We start from the raw sequence: 13,521 nt of genomic DNA, 5'->3' as shown, positions 1-13,521 counted from the left end.
TTTCCATGGGGACGTATCCCACATGTTGGATTCCAGGAGGTTGTACCGGTCCCTGCCTGGGATTGTTTTTAGCACAAAGAACACATTTCTGGGAAATGCAAGTTGCTAATTGTGATAGGTTAATAATATACAACTTCCGACTGAGACTCTCTCTGGTTGCAGTACCGCCAAGGTGAGTAGATTCATGATAATTTCTTACAATTGTACCTGCTAGGTGATGAGGTACATAAATCCTATTGTCTGGCAGGATCATCCAACCGTCCTTCACAATCGCCCCTTCCTGTTCAGCCCACTTCCTCTCTTCTGGGGTATAGTGAGGTTTAACTTCTTCTGGAACTACCTCTGGTATGAGGGCTGCTATAAATCCTCCCACAGGCTTTTGGGCTGCCTCTCGGGCTGCTTTGTCAGCAGCATGATTTCCTCTGGTTATTGGATCCCTTCCACGTCCATGACCTTTGCAGTGCATTACAGCAATCTGTTCTGGAGCCCATACTGCTTCCAACAGGATTTCTACTTCAGGTCCATATTTCAAGGCCTTCCCGTGGGCTCCTATTAGACCTCTTTCTTTCCATAGAGCTCCATGTGCATGCAGGGTTAAGAAGGCATATTTAGAATCAGTATAGATGTTTGCCTTACATCCGGCTGCCAATTGCAGAGCTCTAGTTAAACCTATAAGTTCAGCCTTTTGTGCTGAGGTGCCAGCAGGCAAAGCTTCAGCTTCCACAACTTCCTCATTGGTGACCACAGCATATCCTGCTCGTCTGGCACCCTCATGCAGGTAACTGCTACCATCAGTATAATATACAACATCTGGATTTTTCAATGGTTCATCTTTCAGATCGGGTCTACTGGAATAAACTTCATCCATTATTTGGAGACAATCATGTGATTCTTCATCATCTACCTCTGGTAGGGGCAGCAAAGTTGCTGGATTGAGCATATTCACTACTCGTAGATGAATCCTGGGATTTTCACACAATAGGCCTTGGTATCTAGCCATCCTTGGGTTTGTTAGCCAATAACTACCCTTATATTCCATAAGTGTCAGAACAGCATGAGGTACATTCACATACATCGTCTGGCCAAAGGTAAATTTATCAGCTTCTTTGACAAGGCTTGCAGTGGCCGCTACTGCCCTTAGGCATGGAGGCCATCCTTTTGCTACTGAGTCCAATTGTTTTGACAAATAAGCTACTGGACGGTTCCAACTTCCTAATCTCTGGGTCAGGACTGCCGCTGCAATCCCATTCTGTTCATGTACATACAGCTGAAAGGGTTTTTCCGAATTAGGCAGTCCAAGGGCTGGGGCCTCCATAAGTCGTTGTTTGATAGCTAAAAAGGCTTGTTGCTGCTCAGGTCCCCATACGAATGGGTCCTTTTCTGCACCTCGAGTGCTTTCATGTAAGGGCTTGGCCAGACTGCTGAAATCAGGTATCCATAGTCTACAAAACCCTGCTGTTCCCAGGAATCCTCTGAGTTGTTTCCTTGTGGTAGGTTCCTTAATAAGGCAAATAGCTTCTTTCCTCTCTGGTCTCAATGCTCGTTGTTGGTGTGAGATGTCAAAGCCCAAATATTTGACCTTTTCTAAACATAACTGTGCCTTTTTCTGGGAAACTCGGTAGCCAGCTTCCCAGAGCAAGTGGAGCAGTTCCTCTGTCCCTTCTTTACAGGTATCAAAATCCTTTGCCGCTAGTATAAGGTCATCTACATATTGCAGAACCACCTTTTCTCCAGGTATTGAGGGGTAACTTGTTAAATCTTTCGCCAAGGCAGTACCAAATAAAGTTGGGGAATTTTTGAATCCCTGGGGCAATCTTGTCCAGGTTAGCTGGCCTTTTGTTCCTGTCAAAGGGTCTTCCCACTGGAAGGCAAATATAGGTTGGCTCTGTGGTGCCAGCCGGCAACAGAAGAATGCATCTTTCAAGTCCAATACAGTAAAAAATGTTGCTTCTGGTGGGATCAAACTCAGCAGGGTATATGGGTTTGGTACATTTGGGTGCAAGGTCTCGATAGCCTGGTTTACGAGCCTCAAGTCCTGTACTGGCCTGTATTCATCTGTCCCAGGTTTCCGAACAGGCAAAAGGGGTGTGTTCCATTCTGATTGGCAGGGCTTAAGCAGACCATATTTTAATAGGCGGTCCAAATGTTTCTGGATGCCCTCTGCTGCTCGCCGGGGTAAAGGATATTGTTTTACAGATACAGGGGTAGCCATAGGTTTTAGGGTTACTACAATTGGAGCTATATTCTTAGCCATTCCTGGTGGGCTATTTTCGGCCCATACTCCTGGTGGCACCTGTAAGGTTTGGAGGAGCTTGTTTAATTCTGTATCCAATGTGGGTTGGACTTGCAGGGCTGACATTAGGCGCCATGATTGTTCCTTAGGTACTGAGAGGGTAATTATTCCTGCTGCCTTTGATGGCAGTTTCATTTCTGGACCTTGAGGAGTGAAGGTGATTTGGGCCTGCAATTTGGACAGCATATCTCTACCTAAGAGAGGTATTGGACACTCAGGTATATACAAAAACTGATGGGTTAAACGATGTCCCCCAATCTGGCATTCCAAAGGTTGGAGGAAAGACCTCTTAGCTGACTGACCAGTGGCACTTTTAATGACTACACTTTTGGATGCCTTTTTCTGCAATAGTTCTGGGAGTACTGAGTATTCAGCCCCAGTATCAATCATAAAGTCTATTAAATGGCTCCCTAATTGAATCGTGACCGTGGGCTCCTGGAAGCCTAACTTTATGGAGTCCGGTCGTTCCTAGTCTTGGGTAAAAGTCCCCTCTGCCAGTCCAATAAAATTGTCTCTACTCTGTCCTTGTCCAGGTCTCTGATATCTTCCATTTCGGATCATTCCCCGTCCCCGTCCCTGGTTTCTTGGGCCGGAGCCTGGGCCTGGGCCTGGGCGTACTTCTTCCAACCTCAGGGGTTCAGGACACTCCCGCTTCCAATGACCCTCCTTCTTGCAATTCGCACATTGATTCCTTCCCAGTGGTGGATTCCTTCCCCGCCCTCTCCCTCCATTTAAGGGGCGGTAGTCTTGCTTCACTGCTGTGGCTAGCATCACCATCTTTTCCTTCTGCCACTTCTTCTTCTCTTGTTTCTCAGCCTCATCCCTATTCCGATAAACTCGGCGTGCAATGGCCATAATTTGGCTCATCAGCATCCCTTCCCATCCTTCTGATTTCTGAATTTTCTTACGAATATCAGAAGCACACTGGGCCACAAATGTAGCAGTAATCATTCTGCTGTTTTCAGGGGCTTCAGGGTCAAAAGGAGTCCATATACGATAGGCTTCCTGCAGCCTCTCTAAAAAGTCTCCCGGACTCTCATTTGGTTTCTGTTCTACTTCTGAGACTTTAGACATATTAGTGGGCTTCTGGCATGCCCTGCGGATACCTTGCACAAGCGTCTGGCGGTAGGTGGTAAGCCTGGCCAGGTGAATTGCATTGTTTGGATCCCAATTAGGATCTTCCAAAGGAAAGTTATCCTGGAGATGACGGTCAATATTAAAAATATTTCCCACTCTGGCCTGCTCACGCAAATATATCTGTGCCTTTTCAATTATGTCTCTTCTTTCCTCAGTGGTGAACAGAGTATTCAGGAGTTGGCGGCAATCTGTCCAAGTAGGACTATGAGTATTTACTATTGAAGTCACCAAGTCCATCATAGCCTGAGGTTTTTCTGCGAAAGATGGGGTGTGTGTTTTCCAATTCATCAGATCCGTAGTTGTGAATGGAATATACTGGAGGGTCGAAGTTCGAGGTGGCCGTGGTCCGGGTTGCCCGTTAACCAGCACAGGCTCCTCAAGTGCATCAAATACTCTTCTAAGAGGGGCTACTACGTGACCTTTCTTTTCGCTTTGCTCTAGGGGCCTCAAATCATAGGGGATGGTATCTGTCCCAAGGCGTTCTTTTAGCAGCTTTATACGCCTTGCTGTATTGCTTGCTGACCGATCAAGGTCTTCCTGTAACTTCTGTAATAGTTCTCTAGGATTTGGATGTACAGGGGTTTGGGGTGGGCAATTAGTTGGTCCACTAAAGGAGACTGTAGATGGAGTTCTACTGGGACTCACAGGTGGAATAACCACTTCTGCTTGGGCTTTATTATAGGACTCCAAGGCCTCCTGAAGATATTTATCATAATCTATCAAGGAATCAAGTTCTGTGACTCCACCCCCATTATTCGTTCCACTTTCTTGCCTTGGGGTTACAACTGGTGGAGTATTTGGATTAGGCTCCCTTCGATGTGGAGCATAGGGTGGAGGTGGAAGCACCTCTTCCTCTGGTCCCTCAAAAATGGGTTTGAGTTTATTTGGCAAGATTCCTTTCCTAGCTTCGGCTTTTACAGCCAATAATTTGCATCGTTGGACTTTGCATTCCCTTATCCATGGAGGATTTTTATTTAATGTGCTCAGCCAAGAATCTATATATGAAAATTGTTCTGGGCACCCTCCAGTTTCTTTGGCGATATTAGTCCAAAGTTTGCTTACTAAATTTATATCAAAGGTTCCCTGAGATGGCCATTCAGTATTTTGTTTCGGCCACTCTAATTCACATAACGTTCTCAAGCGCTCTGGCGTCATTTTGACTCCATATGCCCCTGAGAAGGCTTTCTTAAAATTATTTAACATACATTCAAGAGGTGTATTTTCCCCCTTTGAACCTCCAACTCCCATTGTATGGCCCTGTGAAGTATCCACTCAGTCACTTACACACTCGCTTCGTGGGGTTCCTTGCCCAGTGAAGTCGCCTTACTGGGAACCGAAGTACTACCCACTCCACACTCAGGTTGTACTTTCTCACACATACAATGCGCTGGATACTTCACCACACTCTACCTCCCAACCTTTCCCTTTTCCCTACACCAGATCACCATCTGATGTACCCAGCCATGTAGCGTACTCAGTTTCCCCTTACTGAGACGCAGAAGTTTGATCAAGACTTCTCTTCCTCCCAATTAATTGGAGGGCCAAAACCCCTTTGTGCACTTACCCTTAGCGGATCCCTCTTTATTTCTCTGGTTCCCCCCGGTCCGTCGCCGTCGGTGAGCAGGGTATCAGACAGACGAGACTTCTGCGTTCCCCTGGAAAAAATGTTCCAGTGCGCGCTGGGTAAGCAGTTAGTGGTCCTCCCTCTTGTACCCTGCCCAGTAAGGCGAAGGGGCTGCGTTCCAGCAGACCACTTATCCGAGTCACAGAGGCACCATAAAATGTAGCACCCTGCTTGTGGTTAACGCTTAGCTGGAATGAAATATTCAACGCAGCAATAGAGAAATTAAAATAATAATTTATTTGTCAGACAAATAAATGAGAGGCACAGTGGTATATGGTTACCAAGCTCTGGCCTGCCTTCCTGCCCTTATGGCCAGCACTTATATTCCCTCAGCTCAGCCCCCTTGCTCCTCCTTTGGCTGCCTCTGTCCAATCAGCCTGGTTAAAATTCCTATTGGCTGTTTGCTAGAACCAATCATAAAAGATACACCCATTTCCTATTACCTTTTATGGGAGACAAAGAGCTATATTTCCTTCTATTTATAATTGGCAAATAAATAGCCATTAACCTCTACAAGGCACCTTAATTACCAAATAACCTTTTGCCCTAGACTAGGCGCCTTAACTAACATTTCATCTTTTGCCCTATTGCCCTATTCACTCCAAAACAGATGGTGGCTAATTTTATCTAAACAGATCTTTTGTTCATCTTCCCACACATTATCAATGAAAGATCTCCTTCTTTGGAGGTCATTAAACAGAGGCTTGACAACCATATGTCAGGAGTGCTCTTGATGGCGTCTCTCTGTCTGGCAGGGGTCCGGACTCAATGGCCCTCGTGGTCTTATTCCAACTCTTCTATGATTCTATAATTTCTTACTTTCTAAATCCTTTGCATAATTACATTTAAGCCAATATTTCATACATATAACATATATAGATTTTTAGAAGCAAAGATCTTGTTTAAGTAAAAAGGAACTTAGTAAAAGCTAAGTTCTATAAGTTTTCTAAATTCTCTGAAGCTTCAAAGCAGTTTCAGAGAGAGAGAGAGAGAGAGACCTCTTCCCTTGGCCAGCTGCTGTTTGTATTAGCTCTTGCCCTTTTAACCTTAGGAAGATGTGGCTCAAGTTTAATGGGAGGCACTATTTGTTTTTGCAACCTTGATTGTCTTCTATCATTTGTATGGTCAGTGTGACCTTTTGTTCCCAGCCTGTTTTATGACCGCAATAAACCAAAGGGGCCTCTGACAAAGACCTTGCCTGCTGGTGTCCTGTCTCGAAAGAAACATTTGCTCATTTTTGGAATACAGGAATCTGATCAAAATATAAGCCTTGATTAAAAATGCAGGCTATGATCAGATGCCTCAGTACAGCCTGGTGCCTTTTGTATTTCATTGCTATTTAACTCTTAACTTTTACATTTCCCTCACATACCTTTGTGTGGGGGTGGTTATGGGTGTATGCATGCATGCCAGTTGAAGATTACTGAATCTGATGAAGTGGATTTCAGTGCACAAAAGCTTGTGCTGTAGTTCAAAACACATTATTTCCTACAAAGAATTGTGGGCACTGCAATTTAGTCCTCACTGAGGTAATTCTCAGCAACCTTCAACAAACTACAAGTGCCCAGGATTCTTTGATGTAAATAATGTTCTTCAAATCTGCTTAAAAGGTATAGTGTATACACAGCCAATTAATTAAAAGTGCTAAAAGCACAAAAGTATGGGCTGTTAATAAGGTACTTGCATATATGTAATTTCACTTCTGGTTCTTTTTTGGCCTGTTGCATCTGCATTATATTCTGTTACATTGTGCTTTTAATTTTTAATATGTAATAGTTTTTATTTTTTATATTATTGTGCCTTTTAATATTGTTACAAAAGAGCCAGTGTGGTAGAGTGGTAGACTCGTAATCTGGTGAACCAGGTTCATGTCTCCGCTCCTCCACATGCAGCTGCTGGATGACCTTGGGCTAGTCACACTTCTTTGAAGTCTCTCAGCCCCACTCACCTCAAGGGAGTGTTTGTTGTGGGGAGGAAGGGAAAAGGAGATTGTTAGCCGCTTTGAGACCCCTTCGGGTAGTGATAAAGCGGGATATCAAATCCAAACTCCTCTTCTTCTTCTCTCTGTCGAGCGATGGCAATAGCCCATGGGTTCTCAGGCACACACACAGGGTCTGTGTTCCTTTGGATAATAGAAGACACAGCAGAGACTGTTGTGCTTTAAGAAACACCTATTTACACCTTCAGTCTGCATGGAGGGAGTCAAGTTCTTACAGCATGGTCTATGGCATTGCAAGCAACCCTCCCTCTGCCTGGCCAAGATGGCTTTCAGCCCTTCTTCCTCCTTCTTCTTCCCAGGAATCCCTGCTTCAAAACTCCCTTTTCCTATCCACTCAAACACACAGTTACCCCAGGAACCTTTATGACATCTGACTCCCCAGGGCAAAGGATCCTTCTCTGATGTCTTATTAACACCTTTTTTTGTCATGCTAACACGTTTGCTGTTCACCCAGCCAGCTAGACTGGTATGAATACCCCAGCCCAGGAATTCCTTTACAGCTTGCATTATCCCTTCATTCCACAAATAACCAAAATCCTAGCAGTTATTAATTTCTAGGGTGTATCCACATCCACATCATTAAGCAGCAGTATAGAAATGCATTTTTTAAAATGCACAGGCCTACCCCATTCATACACAAAATATGCCCTTAAGTCAGGATTTGAAAGTGAAATGTCTGTTGGGAAAAGTTTCTCCAAGATATTTCCTTCTACAGATTTAGGAGAGCTAAGATGGCTTTTTGGGATTGTTCTATGTGCTAAAATGAAGTGTAATTTTTCTCAGGGAATATTTCCTAAATGTTGATGGGTGAAAGATTGGTTTTCTGTGGAATGTGTGTCTGCTATGTGTGTACAACCTAAATTTTTATAACACTGAAAGTAATTTACCTTTATGACTGCGTAGGGATTAGAACCCTGATCTTCCAGGTCCTAATTCAACACTGTAACCACCACACCGTCTCTCAGGCTGGGAATTGAAACTCTAAGGGTAAACTGCAGTGCCCAGAATACATGTGAAGTAAAGAATGTACTTTAGCAGTGTCGTGTGAACGCAGTCCAGGCTGCCATGCTACCCACGTCTACTCAGACGCAAGATCCATTGGCTTCAATTCTATTTACTCCCAGGTAAGCATGCACAGCTGGACTCGAAATAAATTCCAGCGAGGAGCCTTGTTAGTCTGCTGCAGCAAACAAATAAGAAGTCCTGGAGCACCTTAAAGACTAACAAATATTATTACAGCACAAGCCAAAACAAAGGCCAACTATTTATATTTATTTATTGCCTCATAAAGCTTCCAGCCGCCTTCCAAAAAAGTTGTGGGGCTCGCGAAGGATTGTGGGAAGCTGGAGAGCGCGCGTGGAATCCCCAGCCCGCTTTCTCTCCCGCTCTTCTGTGGCCAAGTTAAACACTCCCGTTGCTGCCCCGCCCAGTGGTGCCTTGTGGGAAACGTAGTTCCGGCGGCGGCGCGGTGCTTTGTGGGGCGGGTAGTTCCGTTTCCTGTGGCGCTGTTGCGGAGAGCGGTCTACTGTGGCGGTGGCGGAGGAGGCTCGCCTTGTCGTTGGGACTCGGCATCGGGAGGCCTTGTGGGATCTGTAGTCCCGGCTGCCTCGGCCCGCCGAGGGAAAGGAGGAGGGCGCAGCGAAACACCACACAGACCATGCCCGGGTTCACGTGCTGCGTGCCAGGCTGCTACAACAACTCGCACCGAGACAAGGCGCTTCACTTCTACACCTTCCCGAAGGACGCGGAGCTGCGCCGCCTTTGGCTGAAAAATGTGTCGCGGGCCGGAGTGAGCGGATGCTTCAGCACTTTCCAGCCCACGACGGGCCACCGCGTCTGCTCCGAGCACTTCCCCGGCGGGCGCAAGTCCTACCTGGTGCGGGTGCCCACCATCTTCCCCTTGCGGGGCGTCAACGAGCGCAAGGGCGCCCGTGGGAACCGGCGCGCACGCCACGCCCCCGCGCCTCCCCAGGCGCCCGCGGTCGCCGCCGCGCAAGCCGCGGTCTTGCTCGCTTTGCAGGAGGGAGCTGCTGCCGCCGCCGCGGCTGGGCAAGGTGTGCCCCGGGGAGGAGGCGCAGGAGATGATGTGAAGCCTATGGACCTGACCGTGCAGGTGGAGCTGGGAGGTCCAGGGACGATGCTCGGGGCCCCAGGGGCGATGTTGGGAGGCCCCGGGGCAATGATCGGGGGCCCTGTTAGCCTGGCATTCCTTACAGATAACGGGCCATTGGTGGACAGCCCGCCAGACCACTCCTACTCACTGTCGTCGGGTACCACGTCGGAGGAGTTGCTGCGCAAACTGAACGAGCAGCGGGACATCATTGCTCTGCTGGAGGTGAAGATGAAGGAGATGAAGGGCAGCATCCGCCGCCTGCGCCTGTCCGAAGCCCAACTCCGTGAGGAGATCCGGGAGAAGGACCGCCTGCTGCATGCTGCCAGCATGGGAGGGGTGGCTCGCAAGCGCCATGGTCTCTGAGACATATGTGCCCTCCTTAGGATTGGGGTCCTGCTCTTCAAGTTGCTTGTTTCATGTAGGGCAGGGGACCGAGCACAAATCGACCTGTGTGGTATTGTTTGCAAACAGAAGTGGCAAGAAATGCCCAAACAGGACGAAGGGGGTGGGTGGGTGGGTGGAGGCAGGCAGGCAGGCAGTTGTAGCAAGGACAAATGGTGCTCCACAGCTTGGTGTGGTATTGCTGCCCAAGATACATTTTTGGTCCCTTTCAGTCAGGTCTACACTGTGACAGGCAAATCACCAGTTCTTGACTATGTACTGACAACATTTCCTTCTCCTGTCAGGAAGCCCAGGGTGTTGTGTGAGCAGGCCCACACTTAACTGGACCCACACACTCACTTTTTACATGTTTTTCTGTGAGAAGTACCCACCAGGAGTTGGCTACAACAATATTTTTATATACATAAAAATATGGGTACAGTTTGGATTATTGGTTATCAGCTGATGCTCTACTCGTATTATGTCCTGTTCAAAGCACAGTAGCAGACAGCAGCTGCTTTGGTACTCTCAGTAATGTTGATTCTGTGAGAGCTGGTCCATTTTTAGCATTGCTGGGAAAATGTCTCTAATAAAGCTGGATGTTTCCATTAAGTGGGTGGGTGTAGGGCTATGAGCTTCTGTCACCAGTGGGATTAAATTTAGTGCAAAGCTAATTTTGAGGAACAATAACAGTTACTTTCTAGACAAGCACACTCGGGTTGTAAATCATTTACTCTGGAATAGTCTAGTGAAAGTCATGGCACTTTCCTATGATTATTCTGCAGTAAATGTCTTGGTGATCAACGCCTTAGAAACCATGGCCATCAGTGGATTTTGTTTGTGGAGAGAGAGAAAAAATGTGGGTTGTCATCCCCCACCCACAAACTACTGATATGGAGTATGCCATTTTTGATGCCAAGTTCATTCTTAATCATTAAAGAGGGCAACTGGAGTCTGTATTCCTAGGATGCAGTTATATTTGGTGTTTTGCCCTTTTTCTGTTTCTAGTTTCAAGGGATTATTATGGCCATGCCATAGTTGGATGACTCCCTGCCCATCATGGCATTCAACAACTGCTTCTTTTACTTCGGCAATGATTCAATATTCTCTTGTGTAAACCAGTATTGTGTGGTTTATTTCCTTTTCACATATAATATACTGGGATGCAATCTGGCTAGCATAAGAGGAATGAGGTTAAGTTACAGTGGCTTTGCAAACCTTTCATACTTCTAAATAAATTAGCATTCTAACACTCTCTGTTAAGAACCTGGAAGATGTTAATATCACAACCATGGACTGATAAATTTGTGAGATACACTTGTACTTTCAGATATTTATGAGCCAGTTTGCATCTCCATGGATATGAAGATGGAAAGAGATTAGAGAGCAGCCTGCCCTATAGCCTGATTCACTTTTGTCAGAAATAGATGTTGAGACCCCACCAATATTTGTATGTCTGTGTAGCACCAAATAGATGCTTCTGATTATTGTATTCAGTGTGGTTGATGATATACTTCAAATAAGAGTCCACAACGGTCTGTGTACTCTGCATGGCTATGCAGAGAATGCCAGAACATCTCATTTCACAAACAAAGAAAGAAAAACACAATGCAATAGCTAGAGTTTTTGAGTTTATCAAACCCATAACTAAAAATCACAACTGTAGGCATGTAGATTGGCTTGTATTTTCAAGTGTAAAAATACCTTTGGTTGAAACTATTGTGACTGGCAGGGCTTGGCTAGTGTCAGAATGGCCATCTGCCCCATTTTTTTCTCTTTCTTTTTTGTTACAGTATTTTTTATATTTTATATAACAAATCTCAGATAGAAACCACAAGCTTGTATTGCTTATATATGTTGTATATACCAATAACAGTAAAAGCAATGAAGAAAATATTTTTTTAAAAATGGAGAGGGGGAGATTATTCCCTCAAACAATTAAAAAGCTTGAAAAAATACCATAAAGAAAACCTATTTCTTACATGTCCCTTGTTCGTCTGACTATATATACTGTAGGTCGTAAGACATGTTCAATTCTTGGTGTAATTGACTCCGCAGTTTATTGCAGGAGGCAGCAGCACACCATAAACTCTAACCTCATTGGATTTCATGGATGTTCTGCTGTAGTCATTGGGGAATTGGTCTGTTGTTTGAACAAGATAGTAGACTGTATCAAATTATTTGACTAGAAGTTGCTAGAACATGATTCAGCTTGTAACTAGTATTTTTTTTTTATTTAATAACTATCTTCTTTTTCCAATCTTAGCAGATTTCTGTGCTGCCCCCCCCCCCATACTTCTGAAGTGGGGAAGAAAACTACAGACAAATTTACTGCCGTGTGTTGTGCTTAGGTCAAGTTTGGTCACACAGCTTGCATTTTGCTCTGTATGCATCTGTTGAGACCTTAAGCAGCACACTAGTTTTCTTTCTTTGTAAATAGACGGTGCATTCTAGCTGGCTGAGAGTGTTTCGAAAGTGTGTTGTGACAAGTCGTGGTACTTTTCTACCATCATTATGCACTAAAATACGTTCAGTTCCTTGGATTACTGGACTGGTTATCTGTTGGACTGTTCTAGTTTACTGGTTATCCTGAGGTGCTAGCAAATATGCTTAATTTGAATAAAATATATTTTGTTTTTGTTATACAGTACTGCAGTCTGTAATTTGTAACATCTAATAGTTCTTTCTTCCTCCACCTACTCCATGGCATTTGCTTGTTTCTGCTTTGATTAAACACATTTCAGTGTTTTGTTTTCTATCTCACTTGGTTAAGAGACTTTTATTTGCAAGGTCTTCTTCTTTGGTGATCACTTGTAGCTGAGTAAGATTGTCTTCCATGAACACGGTCATAACCGTGAGTCCGTTTTGAATCCACATGTCCTTCCACAGTGGGGACATAGGTTTCAGGATGGGAGTTGATCATGGTGAGGGTTTGCCAAACATGCCTTCCTCCGAGCACGTTTCTCAATTTCATCCTGAGTTTGAGCGTCTTCAAAGTCCATGACACCTTTGGTAAAGGCTGTTCTCCAGTTGGAGCACAAACAGGCCAGTGTTTCCCAATTGTTGGTGTTTAAACTACATTTTTAAAGATTTGCCTTGAAAGAGTCTTTAAAACTCTTTTGTTGACCATCAGCATTACGCTTTGGAATATAGTAGTTGATTTGGAGGACGATAATCAGGCATCCAAACAACATGACCATTTCAAAAAGTTGATGTTGAAGAATCATTGTTTTGACACTGGTGATCTTTGCTTCTTTCAGTACACTGGCATTAGTTGCCTGTCTTTCTGTTGGATTTTGAGGAGTTGGAGATGGCGTTTATAAGTTCATACAGTAAGGTTGGTAGTACAATAGGTTTGTAAACAAGCATTTTGGTTTCCCTACGAATGTCCTGGTCCTCAAACACTCTGTACTTCAATCAGGAGAAAGCTGCACTCACAGAGCTCAGGCGATGCTGGATTTCGGCATCAATGTCGGCTCTTGTGAAAAGATAACGGCCCAGGTAGGAGAAGTGTTCAGCACTTTCCAACGTTACTCCAATGAGTTTGATTTGTGGCGCTGCAGAGAGGTTGTTTTGTGCTTGTTGGTGCAGCACTTTGGTTTTTTGGATGTTGAGCGATAGGCCAAGCTTTTCGTAAGCTTCTCTGAAGATATTTAGGATGGTTTGGAGGTCATTCTCTGAGTGTGCACATGCTACATTGCCATCAGCATACTGAAGCTCTATGACAGAAGTTATGGTAACCTTACTCTTTTCTTTCAGCATACTCAGATTAAAGAGCTTTCCACCTGTTCGATATATGATTTTTACTCCAGTGGGGCGTTTCACTTCAACAAAGTGTAGGATCATGGCGATGAAAATAGTAAGTAGAGTTGGGATGATAACACAAGCCTGTTTAACACCTGATCCCACTGTGAATGGTTCACTTGGAAAGCCATTCTTATCTGGGATGGGTTTTTGGAAGACGCCTGTGTGTG

The 13,521-nt window shown here is 44.9% G+C and overlaps 1 protein-coding gene across 1 annotated transcript; it reads left to right on the top strand.

Annotated features, from left to right (window-relative positions):
- Nucleotides 1–8,533: 8,533 nt before the first annotated feature.
- On the top strand, nt 8,534–10,383 carry THAP11 (THAP domain containing 11). The gene has a single exon (XM_053399723.1). It carries the CDS (start codon nt 8,711–8,713, stop codon nt 9,527–9,529), a length of 819 nt encoding a protein of 272 aa, XP_053255698.1. The 5' UTR covers nt 8,534–8,710; the 3' UTR covers nt 9,530–10,383.
- The last annotated feature ends 3,138 nt before the right edge of the window (nt 10,384–13,521 follow it).

The sequence above is a fragment of the Podarcis raffonei genome, chromosome 8, assembly GCF_027172205.1.
Source record: "Podarcis raffonei isolate rPodRaf1 chromosome 8, rPodRaf1.pri, whole genome shotgun sequence".
NCBI lineage: Eukaryota > Metazoa > Chordata > Lepidosauria > Squamata > Lacertidae > Podarcis > Podarcis raffonei.
Note: the sequence above shows the minus strand (reverse complement) of the source record. Positions and strands in the feature narration are given on the sequence as shown.

Excerpts from the sequence above, each read along its gene's own strand:
- THAP11 (XM_053399723.1), top strand. The coding sequence starts at position 8,711 with ATGCCCGGGTTCACGTGCTGCGTGCCAGGCTGCTACAACAACTCGCAC.